This window comes from Alosa alosa, chromosome 11, assembly GCF_017589495.1.
Source record: "Alosa alosa isolate M-15738 ecotype Scorff River chromosome 11, AALO_Geno_1.1, whole genome shotgun sequence".
Classification (NCBI taxonomy): Eukaryota; Metazoa; Chordata; class Actinopteri; order Clupeiformes; family Clupeidae; genus Alosa; species Alosa alosa.
In genome coordinates, this window is record NC_063199.1 from 1,980,378 (window position 1) to 1,998,579 (window position 18,202).

An 18,202-nucleotide genomic window follows, 5' to 3' on the forward strand; every position below is an offset into this window, starting at 1 on the left:
ACTCATTTTGAGTAGGCCTACCTAGTGTTAAATAAATGTGTTTTTCTTTTCTTTTCTAAATTCAATGAAGATGACCCCCCTTGTCATACATAATACATTTCTTGGGAAGTGAAATGTAGGTTTTTAACCCTGTCCCTGTGTTTCAATCAAACCCGTAATACAACAATTTCCCCCTCCCAACAAAATGGTAGTTTGATCCTTTTGACATTATTTATTGACCAACTTTTTAAATTGTTTACTGTTAAATTTAACTTTGTATTGTTGTTATTTGTATGTCGCTTTGGACAAAAGTGCTGGCTAAATACCATAACCATTTATGAGGGAGCTGGCATCAACGTTTTCAGAACAGCATGGGATGACAAGTGGTCAGTTTCTCTTTCACCTTCTATTGAATAGGCTAATTTAATTTTTTTATGTGGACTGGGTTGAATGCTGAACACTGTTCATGTTAAGATGGGGGGAAGTATTTTCTATCAAGTAGGCTACATAGATTTCTTTGTCGCATCAAATAAAAAAAGCTTAACATTTTAATTCATTTACATTTTTTTTATCCTTTTCCATCACAAATGGCGCCGCATCTCTAGAATGTCCCAACGGACGCTAATCACCCACCATAAGCACTTAAGTCAACAAAATTAAGCCTTTGTCAAATTAAGAGTTTTACAATAGAATAGTTTTACAATGACACCAGCTGATCCACCAGCATGAAATCTAGGTTTGATTTATAATGCCTTGCAGAATCTGCAGGATAACGGAGATAATCTGAATTTGGTCTAGTCTATTCATGGGATAGGCTTTCCACTCCGATGTATGGGCTTTACGCAAGGGGAGTGGTAGGCCTACGATAGGCTACGTTTATTCTAAACATTCTCTTGGGCTGATAGACTAACAGCTGGGTGGCAGTTTTTGTGCCGAAGCGCAAAACACAACTAAATTAAAACGGTAGGCCTACAACGTCACCGAGAACAACGGAAATCGTCAGGCGATAGTCACAGAAATTACACTCCAAGCGGAACACAGTCTCAGCTCCGGTCTCGGCTCTAAATCTCGGTCGTTGTCAAAGAGAGGTGCTGTGATGTCCGCCAGTTCTGCATTTAGTGATGACAAAGGTGGCTCCTCTAATGTCGGAGAGCCGGAGTATGGACATGATCCTGCAAGCGGTGGGATTTTCTCATCTGATTACAAGAGGTAAACGCAAACATACTGTCAGGCTATTATTTTATGAGGAGTAGTAGTAGAAGCCACAAGGATGCTATACGCCATAACATAACAAAGCTAAGCTTATTCGTTAATTGTAGCCTCTGGTTTCATGGGAAATAAAACTATAAACATACTCGATTCTGCCACTTGTATGGAATGTGAATTGCACTGGATTGCTTACGCGATTTTGTTGACGGAGTCGATTTAGCTTACACGGCGCTAAAAGCCATAGGCCTGCTGTTTTGGCTTGGAAATAGCCGATATAGCTTTCAGACAGACAGGCTTAAGATAGGCTACCAAAACAGGTTCGATTAGGCTACCAATAAGACACTCCGAGTAAGAGATCATATAGCCTAGGCTAAGTTTGATGCTAATAGCCTAGTTACTTACTCAGACTCAGAAGAAATCTTTCAGTACTGCTGGGTGGACAGCGCCTTTAAGAGCAGCCGATAGCCTTTCAAAACGGCAGAAGACAGATTTAACTCAGGACTGTCCAAAGACGGTTGTTTTAAGACTGTTATTAAGTGCAGTTAAAATAATGGCTTATTCGTTATATTCTGTGTAATATGTATCATGTCGCCAGTGGCACAGAAAAACAAACAAATGAAAACACCCGTGATTTAGGATAGAGTGATGCAGCAGCACGATGGATCATAGCCCCTCGTTTGCAGGTCGCACCAACAGAGGGAGCTCAGCTATCCCTTCTGCAAATAGACATAATTTTAAAACGACCTCGTGTTTGATAGTTGGATTATCTCTTAATGTCGACATGTAGCCTAGCCTCTATGTCTGGTTTAATATCTGGTCTTTGTGGTGCAGAGAAAAATGAAAGATTATCAAGGCTATGGCGAGAGGATACAAACTGTGACCTTACATGAGAGCAGTAGGCTATAGCTGGGTAAGACAGAAAATAGATTTTTCAGATATTTTGTAGTCACCAGTAGGCCCCTGTTGTGTGTGTGTGTGTAGGCTACATATAATGCAATGATGACCTTGAAGATGCTGTGTGTGAGCTTACCGGTGATAGAATACTATGCAGCCTTCTTTTGCCACATGAGTGCCCGTTATACATTGGATGAGTGCTAGTTATCCATTGGGGAATAATAAGTCAGATTGTCAAAGGCTGCCATTGATATTAATTGGCTTTGATGTTAACATAGCCTAGCTATGAGAGAAGACATTTTCTACCTCCGCCACCAACCATCTTGCAACATTTTCCAGAGTGAAACAGATTTTTGCCGGTAGGAGAGAAAGGGGTCAAGAGACTTGGGCAATATTGTTTTGGGGGGTCAGCAAACAAGGTTCAAGAACCATTGATGTTTTCCACTGACAAACCAATACCTGTTGCTGTGAATATCGTAAGACCTGCAGGTATGTTAGTATTTGTTTCTTAATAGAAAATGAACTTGCACACCCACAGGTGTGTCAGCAAAAAAGATGCGTTCACTTGTCATACCAATGCGCTGTGATACTATTGCTCCTTGCTCTTAAAAGTAATGGGAAATGGCACTCTCATTGGTTTAATGGATGTTACACCCAAAACACACCCATGATTAATTAAGAAATGTAAGTTCAACCATTCTAAGCCATGCCCCTGGTGTTTCATAATTTATTCCGCCATCAAACTAGCAAAAGTGGACTTGGGCATGCAACTTAAATCATACACTTCAGGCCATGTGTTTTAGATCGTCAAAATAGGGCCCATGATCTTTATCTTGTTTTTTCTGAATTCTGAGTCACTTTCCCCATGTGTTCACATGTTAATATCTGTTGCCTTAGAAACTAGTTGTTTCACGTTATAAAATACTTTTGCTATAGAATTTTGTTCAGAATAGCAGTAAGGACTTTAAAGTGAGAGACAGGTGCATTTAGGTTTTAATGAGTAAGTGAAAATGAGTGAGTGAAGAAAAATATTTCAATATGGTCCATTTTTCAGATATACACATACTGTAACAGATTTTAAATTCCTTGTGATATAGGTAGGGGATTTCCACAGCTGCCAACTAAAACTCAAGTCTATTTACCATCAAAAACAAAATCACCAACAAAGCAACCTTTGTGGGCAAAAACATAACTAGCAAAACAAACTTCATTAATATTTCACTAGAGTTATCAAGACAGCACTTTCCTTCATCAGTGTTTCTTTGAATTAGGCCAGTGACACCTCCAGAAGGCTCAACAGTGGTGTTTGCAATGATAATAGATTTTCTACCAACAATGGTAAGCAACCACTGTTTATGATACAATCAGCAACATACCCAGGCAAAATGCAAGCCTTTGAGGTGGGCACCAACAAATACCAGCAAATACCAACAAATTCTTCTGCTATTCCTCTTCTGTTATTCCTCTTCTGCTGTGGCCGTTTATGACCCAATCAGCAATATACCCAACCAACACATAAACACTTGATACAGACACGCCCAACTATTAAAACACAACAACAAGATTTCACAAGTTAATTCGGGTTACTTCATGACCCCAAGTAGTATGTGAGCACCTCAGCCATAGCCATTGGCTTGCCTTTTCAGCAGCCTTGAATAACTGTTTTAACTCCTTTCAGTATCCGTCCACATTAACCAAGATCTAACAAAAGCTGATTTTGTTACAAAGCCTCTAACATCTAGAGTCTAGAGTAGTATTTCTATAAAACAATTTAATTTAAAATTATGTGATTTTGCAATTGAACTAGCTTGTTAAGGTATGTTCAGACGAGGCTTCTTTTTCTGACAAGAGAAGTTGTGCAGACCGTTTTTAAATTTTTAAAAAATCGTTTTTTTCCCCTAAAAGCAGCTGGAAGCGTATTTTTGTGATATGCAAAGTATCCTCTTGTGATTGGTCAGCTGTCAAAAAATAGTGTGACGTAGGGCATTTTTCCGCTAGAAGTTGAACATTTCTCAACTTTAAAAACAGCTCTGAGCTGCAGAAAAAGACACCCGCAGACTTTTTTTCAAAACACTGTCTACTCCATAGGATTATAATGTAAAACGGACGCTGGCAGCTGCGAAAAATAGGCCTAGTCTGCACGTACCCTAAGACTGTCAATACTGAGACCTCAGTTGAGGGACATGAACAAAAGTGGTTTTTGGAGCCATTAAATGTTTAAATAAATTTAAAAAAAAGTTTCTTACATAATATTTTCTGGTGATGTAAAATGTACAGTGTATTTATCAAGAATATGATATATTTTAAAACAAAATACAATATTTCTGGGACCTCAAAATGTACTGTTATTTCCCAACTATTAGCCACGGCTTATAGCCTACATTGAGCTACGAGGTTTATACACAGGGGCAGTTAATATGATATTAATATGGTTTTGTTTCTTTTAACTTGCATAAAGCAATGTCCTGCGGCTTATACACAATGCGGCTAATACACAGGAAATTACTGTAGTAGTTGCAGAAACACCCATACCGATGGCAGGTCTCTGTGAGATTATAGAGATACTATTTATTTGCTCTTTGTTTTGTTTTCCTTGTCCATTGAGAATATTGAGTTGCAGTATACATTTAAACAATATTCCATACAAAATGATTTTTCAAAACAGAAAAACAAGAGAACAGACATCTTTGTCAATATTGTGTGAATGAGAAATAGGACTGGCTACCTACAGTATGAATGTATGTTGCGCTAGTGTGTGATTTCACCACTTTAGGCATGATGGTGAGAAGATTAGGGGGAGGGGCACACCAGTGCTCTGCACAGCAGAAGGATTCTAAGCTCAACAAAACAGCTGGTAGAGCATGAGCCTTTTCACACAATCTACTTAAATTATTTTAATAAATAAAGAAGTGATGTTGTTTTGTACAGTGATGCTGTTTGCAGCGTAGCACATAATATCAGAGAAAACAAATCAGATGAAAGTGAGTGGTACCTACCTTGGAAAGAGGTAACATTAAAGTGATTAAGTTACCAAAAACCCTGCCTATTTGATACAGACACTTCTTATTTTACCTGCCACATATACAACACACAGCAGTTGTGTCTGGTTCTATTCGTATTGAATAGAATGTGTGTGAGCACCAGAAATCACAAATGGAAAGGCACTGAAAGCACTAGGCGATAGACATTGGAGCCAAACCCAGGAAGGTGGCCCGTAGAGAAGGAGGGAAGGGGAGGGGTAGTGCTAACGTGGCGAAGGGAGGGAGCTAAGCCATCTCGTGTCATTCAAGACAGCAAGCAGACAAAGCGGCAGTCACAAACACCAGAGAAGCCTGCAGCGGACTTCCCCAAGCGTCATTCTCAGCAGGTTCCACCACCACAGAATCTCACTCAGCTCAACAGTTTTGGATACACTGTATTACAGTTCTGGATATCACAGCGTTACTCAGTGTTGACCTGGAGTGCAAGAGATAATTTTTTTAGTTTAGGATGAATTCCATGCAGAGGTTGTTACAGCTGCCTGTGAGTGCAGTTAACATGGTGAAAACTGTACACAGCCAGACGCAGGGCCAAGCCCCAGAAGAAGCAAAGAGCCCAGTGCTCGCACCAGATGGTGGGCAAACATGGTACAACGCCGTCCAACCAGACGAACTCAGGCACCTGCGTGCTGGAGGGGAGACAGAGGAGAAAGCCCATTTGGAGGAGGGTGTTGTTGGTGTCCAAGCGCAGCCTCTGCGGTATGACTAAATTAGGCAATCAAATGTAGAACTTAAACAAGCATCCAAACAAGAAATCACTTTACATGCATGTTGTATGTAATGTAAGAGTTGGTGTTTGTCTTTGGATTCATGATTGTGAATGAACAACATAAATCCTAGAAAGAAATATGTGGGAATACTTCTGCGAAACTCCGAAGAGGTATAGTAGATTCTAGTCATATGAACTTGATGCTTAAATTGTGCTAAATTTATTCACATAAGTACCGAATAAGGTGATGAGGTAATGAAATCTAAAATAACTTAGGGCAAATTTGAACATGTTCTTACAATTTATTCAGATCTTTATTTTCGGGTACAAAAGCAAAGTTGCTTCTGTTACATGTTTTAAAAATGTATGCCAGTAACCTGACTACTAACACACAGACATTCAACCAGTTCTGTGTGATGTGATGTTGAATTATTAATTTCTTTAATTATCTGTTACACAAGATCTCAACTCACTAAAAGACCTTGGAAAAAGAGGATACGTATACATATAACCTTATACCTTGTGTTGGTGTTGGCTTACCATTATGAATTGTAGACTCACTGCCTGAATGAACTTAAACCACAAAAATAAATGAATAAATAAAATAATTAATGACATTTTTATCTGTTTTGACTATTTGCTAAATCTCTTCCAGGATGAAGATTTTTAGAAACAGTTTTTAGTGTTGACATGTAGACAGGAAAAACTGAGTTTGGTCTTGTAACAGTGTGTGCTATTATCGTCTTTGCATCAAAAAATTTTAAGGGAGCTGATTGTGCACTGTGCAGTGCATTTTTTACATCCCATTTTTGACAAAGCACCCCATGGCTTGGTGCCATATTAAGTAGCAAGTCTTGTTCATCCCCATACATCTTGGAGACCACTGAGAGGGATAAACATACTGTTTGTACCTGTTGAAGGTGGATACATCTTGATCTCATTATATCATCTAGACTAGAGCATCGACTGAATTGCATGCATTTTGACAAAAATGTTAAGAGATTATTTGGCTCTGTGTGACACAATCCAAACTGAAACAGATTGTGGAGCTGGAGTGTTGTATGGCACCATGCAAAGATGGACTAGACTGAAATCTTCAAAATCTCTCATCTCTCTTTTTTTGTTTTGTTAATAAGGTTATACATTCTGTGTGGGAGACAGGGGAAACCCTTACTACATATCTATGTTTTCTTTTTTTACTTTTAAGCAGCATGACATGTATGAAAACATTACTTGTCCGGTTTGTAACTACTTTACCACTTTTTTCCTACAGACATGATGACTTAAAAGAAATGTTGGACAGCAACAAAGACTCCTTAAAACTGGAAGCTATGAAGAGGATTGTTGCTGTGAGTAATTTTGCCATTTTATCTTGCTAACTCAAAAGTCAATTCTCGAAAATGTTGAATGCTGTGAGAGGCAAAATTTGTGATTCTGGCTAAAAGGTGTTGTCACTTGAGCTCAGCAGCAAATCAAACTAAACCCCTCATCCTGCACTTGGTACTTTTGAAGCAATGTGTTTGGCAGAAATTGTTTATGGCTCAATCCAAGTTTCCCATTTGCACCACCAAGACTGTGTCCGACCTCTTGAGTCTTGAACATTTACGTATATTTAGCAGACACTGTTGTCCAAAGTGACTTACATTATGTCAACTATATTACAAAGGATTACGTTGTCCCTGGAGCAACTTGGGGTTAAGTGCCTTTCTCAAGGGCACAATGGTTGCTTGGAAAATCCAGACCCTGATAATCTAGAAAGATTAAGGGTCTGGCAAAGAACAATGTAATGGCCCAACTCGAGGGGCGGCAACAAGCATGCATTTAAAAATCTCACTGCATGCATTTGGATAACACTAGACCATGTTTACTCTGAATTATTTCGGACTTCGACGCGATCGGATAACACTACGACCAATGTGTACTGTCTGTCCTCCAACGTTGCAGCGCTGTCTTCATCAGTTTAGCTGGTTTCCCGGAATGTTGGGGTAAAAGTAACGTGCATCATTGCTCTTTGCCAGAGTGTCTCGCAGAGACAATTCCATTGTGCTCACGCGAGAACTCTGGATTTCCAGGGTAGCACAATGGTGGAATTGAACCCACAACTTTTCTGGCTACTGCACAGTAGTCCAGCTCCTTAACCACCACCCCACACACTGAATAGATAGGACCAGGACTGTGTATGACCTTGACTTTTTGAATGCTGAACACCCTGAACAGATAACTTTTGGACCGTGGTGACAAATTTGCTGAATGTGACAAAAGTGTGTTAGTAGTTAATTCCTGGATTTTACGTTTAATGTTACTTAATAGTCAGACTTATATGTTTATGTCACGTAGAGCTGTTTTCACATAGGAGGCAGTTATGACCTCCTAAAATGTGGCACATGAAGGGTTGAATGTATCACTAAGACATCTGTAAACAGAAGTGTGTCTAACAACCTTGACTCGCATAATCCCTTAGCAGCACTAAAGACATGACAACAACTACTGACTTTTAGGATTGAGCTCAATGTCTGACAGTGCAGCTTCCTTGGTACCATGATCAATCAGATTGGAAGAGAAAAGAGGCTTTAGTTGTAATTTATGACTAGGATTTATATAAACCTAAATGGAGAGAAGTAGGTAATTCATTTGAGATGTCAAATTGTTCTTGCCATCATGGACAAACACTGATTGCATGAGATTGTGTCATCCTTACATTGGTAAGCATATTCTAGTGACTTCTAGTGGCAGTTAGTTGACCATTATACAGTAAACACCACATTTCAGTGTTTTACCTTTTCTAATAAACAAAGAAGCACACAAAATGGGTAAAAAAGCGGTCACTCACCAGAGGGCCCGAATGTTGGTTCTTCCCCAGGACAGGTGTTCTGATTGAGTGGAAGTTACAGTTGTGGAGTAAAACTACCAATGACCCAGCAGAGGGACCAAGAATGTTGGTTCTTCACCAGGACAGGTGTTCTGATTGAGTGGAAGTTAGTGGAGTAAAACTACCAATGACAACACAGTTGTGGGACTTGAAGTGGTTTGTAGACCTTTCTTTCTATAGTCACTACACATCCTATCATCAGGGATGGATTACTGCACGGGCCTACCGGGCCCAGGCCGAGGGGCCCAAGGGGTCAGGGGGCCCTGAAGCCCAAGCCTTTGCATGGAATCATTGCCTCAATATCAACAAATCAGGATGTAGGCTATGAATCTGATTGAATTTAGTATTGGCCATCCCCAAAATGCACCAGCATACAGGAAATCACATCAAACAAATTAAAACATTTCTGGGGGAGGACCCCCAAACCCCCCCTCCCACATATACGACAATTAGTGGGGGGCCCTTAATACATCTGAGCCCAGGGGCCCGAAAGTTCATAATCCGCCCATGCCTATCATAGTTACGCCGATGACACACAGCTATATCTAGCTCTCACACCCAATGAGTATGCCCCCCTTGAAGCTCTTTGTAGTTGTATTTATGAAGTTAACAGTTGGCTGTCTTAGAATTTCCTGCAATCGAACAAAGACAAAACTGAGGTAATCGTTTTTGATAAAAAAGAAGGAAAGATGTAGGATTGCAACTATTCTTTGAACAAAGGGACTTAGAGCAAAAGATGTCAGAAATCTTGGTGCAGTCCGACTCTGGAACCAGCCTCCAGAGGACATCAAAACTTGTCTGTTTCAACAATCTGCATGTAAGTGGAGTAAAAAGCTTTCATAGCGCTGCATTTGAACCCTCCGCCCACCTGCCCCTCCTAGCCAAATGCTTTGCGCGTTCAATTCAATTCAGTGCCTCAAGCAAGCCAGGCTGGCTGGATAACCGATCCCTCTTTGGCCGCTTGCTGTCATCACTGCTATTCGCCTGCATCCCTATAGTTCTCAGCCAGTGCAAACAGCATTGAAATAATACCCGACGGTGTTAACCACTCGTCAATCTCGTTCAACTCACTCACTCGTCATCTCACTCGTTCATGTATTCAGTGTCGTGTGTTGCAAATAGTAGGAGAACCGTCACATTTCCTCGAATTTATGAAGAAAACAGTCCTTTCAGACAAAATGGGAAACAGCTGATCTTATCACATAATTCAAAGTCAACTTATGTGTTTAGTAGGCTATGCTTAGAAACTAGATCAGCCTTGAAAGATTTCAACTTAAGTCGTCACTACAACGCCATGCACAAAGATAACTAAAAGTAGACTACACTAGACTACACAAAGATAACTAAAAGTAGACTAGAGCTGCTGTCATAGCCGACCTTAAAGTAAAGCAGGGTTCTCAGGTCATGGATTTTTTTTAGGAATATCATAGCATTTTTATAAAGTCTATTCCATACACGGAACATTAGGGAATTGTATCAATTGTATCATTAAGTCATGGAATATCAGGGAATTTTGTTGTAGGAGTTTAAAATGTACACTACCGTTCAAAAGTTTGGTGTCACTCAGAAATGTCCATTCCACTCCATTATAGACAGAATATCAGCTGAGATCAGTTCCATTGGGGTTTTTTTTAATCAGGGCAGCAGTTTTCAGATTACATTATGTGCTTACATAATTGCAAAAGGGTTCTCCAATGTTTTCTCAGTTAGCCTTTTAAAATGATATCCGATTAGTTAACAGAATATGCCTTTGGAACATTGGATGAATGGTTGCTAATAAAGGGACAATGTAAATATTGCATTAACCCTTAGAACCCTAGACTGTTTTAAGGACATTTTCACTATCTTTAGTTAGAAGCATTTATCCTGGTCATTGTAAATGCCATACACACATGCTATATATTGTTTTTTTTTATATTGCAGAGTCTAGGCTACCCAAATCTGCCACAATTTCATGTATTAATACTTGCATTGATTTAATTTAGATTTTTAAATAATAAAAATACAAAAAGCGTATTAAATTATATATATATGTATATAAATTACCGTATTTTCCGGACTATAAGTCACACTTTTTTTTCATAGTTTGGCTGGTCCTGCGACTCAGGTGCAACATATATATATTTATATATATGTTTTTTTCCTCTTTATGACACATTTTTTGACTGGTGCGACTTATACTCCGGTGCGACTTATAGTCCGGAAAGTACGGTATTATATTTTGACATGTCTCTCACCGCTGCAAGCTGGCAGCTCGACTTGCCTTGTGTTTAAGGCAGACTCTTCTGAATCTGGCCACATCATTGCCATGGTGGAGGGATTCTTTGGGGCTGAGCAAATGTGAAAAATATGTGGTGTGTGCCTTACGGAAATAAATGCCATTTTTTTTAGCCCTATGAGCCCTACTCTATATTTGGCCATTCTCACTACCTTTAGTTATAAGCATTTATCCTGGTCATTGTAAGTATAAGCATTTATCCTGGTCATGCTATATTTTTTCAGCACAGTCTAGGCTACCCAGATCTGCCACCATTTCATATATTAGTACTTACATTGATTTGATTTTGATTTTTAAATAATACAAAGACAAATCATATTATACAATTCTTACATTTTGAAATGTATCTCACCACAGCAAGCTGCCAGCTGGACATGACTTTCATGTATGTGTAGGCCAGACTGTCCTGAATCTGGCAATATAAGAACCATGGTATAGGGGGACTTTGGGGCTGAGCAATTTACAGACATATGTGGTGTGCGCCTTACAGAAATAAATAACATTTTTTTTATTTAGTGATGAAAAATTACCTTTCTGCTCTCCATATCTGTGACATGAACTGATCTGACCTGACTTGACCTGAGTTTGCGTGTTAGCCTGTATGTGCACTCATGATGATTCTCTACAACAACTTTTTACTGCATTGCCATGAACTAAGTAAGGCAAAAAAGGTGTTTCTTTGTCGAACAAATTGGGATGCAATGTGAGCCTTGAATTGGATGCCATGCAGGTATTTGCTAGGATCTCAAAACCGGATTATGAACATGCTTTGCCATAGAGAAACACATGATAGTGTTGGATTGTACAGACAGTCTGAAGAAGGGCAGTAGCCTGAAACGTTACTTCTTGGTGATTAAATAGTCAACGTGGAGCTCAGTGTGTGGATTCAATTTTGTTTTTACGTTCTAAACATTTGGAATTCGGCACCTGCCAGTTTTCGGATGTGCGCGCCTCCTCACTTAGAATTAATACACATTACAGACATACTGTATACCAGTGGTGGTTGCTGCTCTTTGGAATAGGGGAAGCTCTGATAAAAATGGTCAATTATTAAATTAATATTTTTAAGGTGCTATAATGTTCTCTGAGGGCAAAAATGATTCCAAAACCCAGAATAGACCAAACAGTATAGAGTTCTGAGACATGGCAGCTTGGGGGGAGTTTAAATAGGCTAGCCTACTAGAGTTATTTTTCTGTGACTATTCTGTACATTCATCTGCCTTGCTGTTTTATTTTTAATCTCCCCTGGTGGGCTTTTAGCCAGGCTACACCGTTATATAGCGAGCTATCTAACTTAGCCTAAATACAATACTGAAACAAAAGCCACAGTCACAAACTCTGTAACTTCACATTACGGTTTTATCTCCTTCCAAGACTAAAGTTAACGCATCCCCTGAACTTACTTGAAACTTCCTCTCAGATCGCGACATATGCTGTCAATCAAAAAGAGTCCAACCTCTATGACGGTTCCTCCAATCATCATACAGAAGCTCGGCGGCCGGGCCATCCCACTGTTCCATTCACTCTCAGAGACGCCGGGCTTCCTTGGAAATGTTGATTTTGTGGCACTTGTCTAATAAACATCTAGCTTTTCTGCACTGAGATCAGCCCACTCTGTAAGTGCCATTTGAAAGTCCAGTGAAGCTGAGCGTCTATGGTTTTTTGATGGATCGTGTCGTCACAGCAATGTATTACGGGTGCGAAATCCCGATAAATGACTGGCAAAACCTGAACGAACTAGCCATGAAGTTGAACACATTTTTAGCATGTTCTAGTTGGAATAGTAGGCTAATGTAATACAGTATTATTGATGCGATTGCTGAGCTTCCCCTGTAGTCTTAGAGCAATCGCCTCTACTGTATACATATATTTAATTCTCCTGATTCCTGATGTCCTTCTTATTCCAGTGGTGGACGTGCGTGGTCACATCTGGCCGTCTGACAGCTACAAGAAAATATTTACGGCCCTCTCTATCATCAAAGTTGTACTCATAAAATGTCAAGGTTGGCAGGTCTGCGCTATGCATGAAATTCATATATATATATTATAAAATTTAAAGACACCTGTGTCTGGAAGGTCCAGTCACTGGTCAATCAGTATTCCTGCCTATAATTCTAAGACAAAAGAACACTCCAAAAGGTTATGGAAACGCATAAGTGAAGGATGGATACAAAGGTGTTTCAAGTCACTGAACATCCCCTGGAGTTCAGTGAAATCCATCATTAAGGAATGTAAGGAATATGGCAAATCTGCCTAGAGCAGGCTGTCACTACAAACTGAGTGACCGTTCAAGAAGAATAATGGTGGGGGAGGCCATCAATGCACCTACAGTATGACCACTCTGAAGAAGTTAAAAGCTTCAACAGCTGAGATGGTAGAAACTATGCATACAACAACTTTTGGCCGAGTTCTTCACCAGTCAAAGCTCCATAGGTGAGTGGCAAAGCTCTTATTAAATGTCAGAGTATAGCCTACTACATGCATTTGCACTCGTCTATTATTTGAACTTATTGGCAAAGTGAAACTAACTTCATGGTGGTGTCAGTCAACGACAAAACAGTTATACAGAGTTAATTACTTTCACTATTGACTGACAATTGGTTACCATCGAAAACATAGTCTGGAAAAAGCAACACTTACCCCAATACTGTTTGAATGACTGAATAAAAAACGTTTATCCTGCAGAGGAGTTGCTTACAGTATATCTTGTGACAGTGCGTCTTTAGCTGTGCTTCATATTTGACTCTGAATCATTACCAATTTGCAAATGATAGTGAATAACTACTCATTGTGAGATGTATTTCGTAATATCTTTATTCTAATTATGTTTCCCATTGTAATCGTGTAATTTGTAATGTTTTGCATGTTGTGCACCCGCCCATATCACTGTTGATAATGCACTCTTAAATTCACATATAAACAACTCACCATGGACTTCTGACCAGGTTTCTCTTGGTCAGTGGCGTAATGCATTTTAGGTAGTGTACGATAGCGATTTTTAGACAATGCGCCAGACCCCTCCTTAAGTCGTTAATTGCCACACCCCTTGGTGCGTTGCTAAAAAAAAAGAAACTTGCAAGATAAGAAAAAAATATGATAATAAACTACTTTCCGCCAGGTGCCAGGTCGGAAAATAGGGTCCACCATCCCTAATATAAAGCATGGTGGTGGTAGCATCATGCTGTAGGGATACTTCTCAACAACAGGCCCTGGAAGACTTGGTAAAAGTAAAATGAATTCAGCAAAATATATGCAAATCGTGGAAGACAATCTGATTCAGTCTGCAAGAGAACTATGACTTGGGAGAGGATTGACTTTCCAGCAAGACCAGGGGCGGACTAGGACCAAAAATCGGCCCTGGCATATTTGTCCCAAGCGGCACTCAAATCGGTCGGCATTGAAGAATGCTATTAAAATTGTCTCCTTAATTCCAAATGGAGACACCTCTGACAGAGTAGATTCCAGTGTAGTTAAGAGCAGGTAAAAACTTGAGGCTGGCTTGCGAAAGAATAGTTCTTTGTTCTGGATGTAACAAACAGAGTTCTGGTAGCCCTGTTGTACGCGCAGCACAGCATAGTGTTGCAAAGTGAAGCCAAGGTAATCAACTAAGCAAAGATCGGTAACACTTTACGTTAAGGGTATATGAATTATCATGAATTCATGCATGAATTAATTAATGATTTATGCATTACTTCATTCCTTTATATCTAATGAATCATCAGGAATTTACATGAGTTCATAGTCTCTCATTAATGACCTCATGCATGAACAACACATCAACTAAAGCATTAGGTACGGTGGGTCCATCATTATGATTTATGATTTCTTAAGCATGATCATCATGATTAAATGTATGTCAGGTTAATTACTCATGAGTTTGTCATGTTTGTGGCCTCAACTAAAGTGTGAACAAGGGCATATGTTTTTTTTTAAAGTATATTTTTTGGGCTTTTTATGCCTTTAATGATAGGATGGTGTCGAGAGACAGGAAGCGAATGGGAGAGAGAGCAGGGGTGGGATCCGGAAAGGACCACGGGGCGGGAATTGAACCTGGGTCGCCGGCGTACGGTGCAGGTGCCCCAGCCAATTGCGCCACAGCTGGGGCCTGAACAATGGCATATGTTTAGAGAACTGCACAAGTTGTGTTCAAATCAGAATTGAGAGCATTGCGGTTAAAGCGGAGGGTGGATCACAAAATGAACTAGTTACGGTACCCACTTGACAGTCCCTGTGAAGTGCTCACGAAAGTGGATGCTGCTTGTGGAGGTTGTAATGTGCCCTTATGTACTGTATTATGTATTAACAGTACATTGATACTTAGTTACATACTGTAGGTCCCTAACACAATGAATCTAACATATTGTCCTGTGTTATCATTGGAAATTAATGATCTAGTATTAGATGATGCTAAGTGTCAAGGAAATAATTAAAAAATGTACAGTATGTTGGGGGATCACATACAGGTCTAAGTGCCCATGGTTGACTAAGTGACCTTGGTTGAACTACGATCGGCAATCATCTCCTGATTCCAAGCCTGTCTCTTTCTTCCATTCATTTCTTGTCACTCTCAACGGTCCTGTCTACCTGTCTACTAAAAGCCTCCCAAAATATATTTAAAACAATTCTGAAATATAGGCTACTGCCTGAGGGATACTGACCCAGTAGGACTAGTTTGAGAATAAAAATGGTTGGCTGTATAAGTCTAATGAATGTGGAATGTTGCAGAAGTGGGTAAATTTGGCAAGAAACTGAATGGGCGTCATTATTCTGCATTCGGTATAAGGGTGAAGAATGTAACATTCAGCCATAATCTTGGTAACTGCTTTCTCTCCAGTCCCCATGACTGTTTTGTAATACATGACACAATGGCATAGCTTAAAACACTAAAGCAGGAAGGCGTGGTATGTGAATGGTTGTACTGAATGGTGCCTCCTTACAATTCTTGTAATATTTTTTCAGAGATAAATGTTGCAATGTGGCTTATTATAGCAGCATGACATACAGTGTTATTTCAGTAACACACAGGTACCATTCCTGTAGTCTAGTTAACATAAACAGTATGAGATGTTCCAGAAGCCCAGTGCCACTCCAATCTCTGTACTAGATTTTTCATCTTCATCAAGTTGTTGGTCCTTCCTCCTTTTTCTATTTCTTCAGTATATCTTGCAAAGGTATTCATCCCCTGAACGTCCTCAACATTTTCATAATTAGAACACAGTAGCAAAGATACTTAAACATATTTTCCTAATCAATATTTTTACTGTGAATATTCACACTTTATTTTTCTGCTAATTAGGGACTGCTCAGTTATGGCAAATATTATATTTGGTCAATGTGGTTGACACGAGAACTCATTGACTTTTGATCGACCATACTTAACACTAAAGATAAAAGGGTCTTTTTAATTGTAAATTGCCTTGAACTTGAAATATGATTTAAGTGAAAAGTAAAACAGTACAAATAAATAAAATAAATATGTAATATACAAATAACATACCTACCGCTCTACCGATGTATCGGTCCTGAAGTAACAGGAAAAGAATGTTCAAACTGAAGAGTAAATTAAAGTTATTCAGACTAATATGGCAAATTCTGGAAGGCCGTCTCAATTTTGGTAATGTAATCTCTTAAATGGCAAGAAAATAAGAATGACATGTTTACTCTGACTAAATTATCATTATTCTTATTATCATCATTATCATTAGTAGTAGTACTGTAATAGTAGCTGTGTTCACTGTTATTAAGTGTTTCAGGTTGACAAATTATTTTTTCTAGCATTTCCTGTCTCAGTCTGCTGGATCAGATATTATTTTAACTCATATGTCGGTCTGTTTATGACTCTTTTTGTTTGTGTGTGGCTATTTATGACCGCTGCACAGCGAAGCGGCGGTCATATAGGTTTAGTCTTTTTTTCATATAGGTTTAGTTTTTTTTTCGCATGTCCAAATTTCCGTCAAGGATTCCCGGGACACTGTAAGACCGGGGTACACGAAACTTGGTGGGCATGCAACCCCACATGGATAGCATGGAACCATCGTTTTTCGTTTTGATCTGTAGCCCCCCCGCTGGGCTGGACCCCCAGAAAGGAGGGTAGGGCAGACACAGTTTTCTGTGAATATCTTGAGAACCGTAGGGCCTAGGATGACCAATTTTTTGCGTATGTTTGCCTCCAGGGGTCATGTTAACCCATTCCATGTGCACACATGTGCATAAACAGATACACACGCACACACATACATTCACAGTAATCATACATATGACACATACTCACACAGTAGACATATGTACGCATGCATTCAAGAATTTCTCAGAATTATGAACAGGCAAGATGGGGGTGGGGTTGTATAAAATGAATTTTACATGTGAAATCTATGAACTAATCATGTTTTGGTACTTGTTGTCTAGCAGATACCAGTGAGAATTGAGTGTGGATAATGCAATTTAGTGAGACAATCATATAGGCCTTTCAGCGTGATTTATTTTTGTGGAAAAAATGTGCTGGACTGGGCGGCGGTCATATTTTGTACCGCTCTGCGGTACATCTAGTTTTTTGCCTTGCAGGAGTTTTTTGAAGAGACCGATTTACATTTGCTATGGATTGTTGATTGCGGTTTTCAAGGATTAAAGGTGTCCGTCGTATGACGGATTTCCGTCAATTTGATTTTAGAAATGTCATATTTGAGATCGATGCAGATACGATGAGAAAAAAAATAGGAGGGGGGGGGGACTATCACCTTTGCTTTTCCTTTTTTAAGGCAACTACAAATATTAGGTCCGATGAATTAATGTGTGTGATGGTAAATGTTTAAAAACCTAGTGTTCTTGAGAACTTTCTGTGTCTCAATCAGTGACCGCTCAAGAAGATAGCCTACGTCAGCCATGAGTTTCGCTTTGTTGTCTACACGCTTGTCTCGGGCGTTTGCTTAAAAAAAAAAGAACACGTATGGAGGACTATAACGGTCTAAAAGTTGGATTATAGTGACACAATCGAGACAGTTGATGAGGTTGGCCAATCCGTTTAACTTTTTTGGATATGATATTGTGAGCTCTATGTGCGAATTCGGAGAAGCGTAGGCTGTTCTTTCTGTGCATCAATGTATTTCTTACTATCGCGAACTCTTGTCAGGGGAGGTCATTCATTTTGGGTGTCACCTATGACTTGAACAGATAGCCTGCTATGCCACCCGATGTAGGCTACTATTATTGTTACAGTTTTTAATCAATAC

General features: G+C 39.5%; 1 protein-coding gene across 7 annotated transcripts in view; it reads left to right on the plus strand.

Annotated features, from left to right (window-relative positions):
* Positions 1-761: 761 nt before the first annotated feature.
* The window catches only part of LOC125303549 (AP-3 complex subunit beta-2), a 63,311-nt gene continuing 45,870 nt past the window's right edge, over positions 762-18,202 (plus strand). For 4 of the 7 annotated variants that reach the window (XM_048257348.1, XM_048257351.1, XM_048257350.1 and 1 more), the window contains exons 1-2: positions 762-1,188; positions 7,103-7,178. In XM_048257348.1, the coding sequence (XP_048113305.1) occupies positions 1,076-1,188; positions 7,103-7,178 (189 nt within the window). In that variant the 5' untranslated portion in view covers positions 762-1,075. Of the gene's footprint in view, positions 1,189-1,983; positions 2,099-5,571; positions 5,820-7,102; positions 7,179-18,202 lie in introns of those variants that run through there. The other 3 variants (XM_048257352.1, XM_048257353.1, XM_048257347.1) reach the window with 3 other exon arrangements.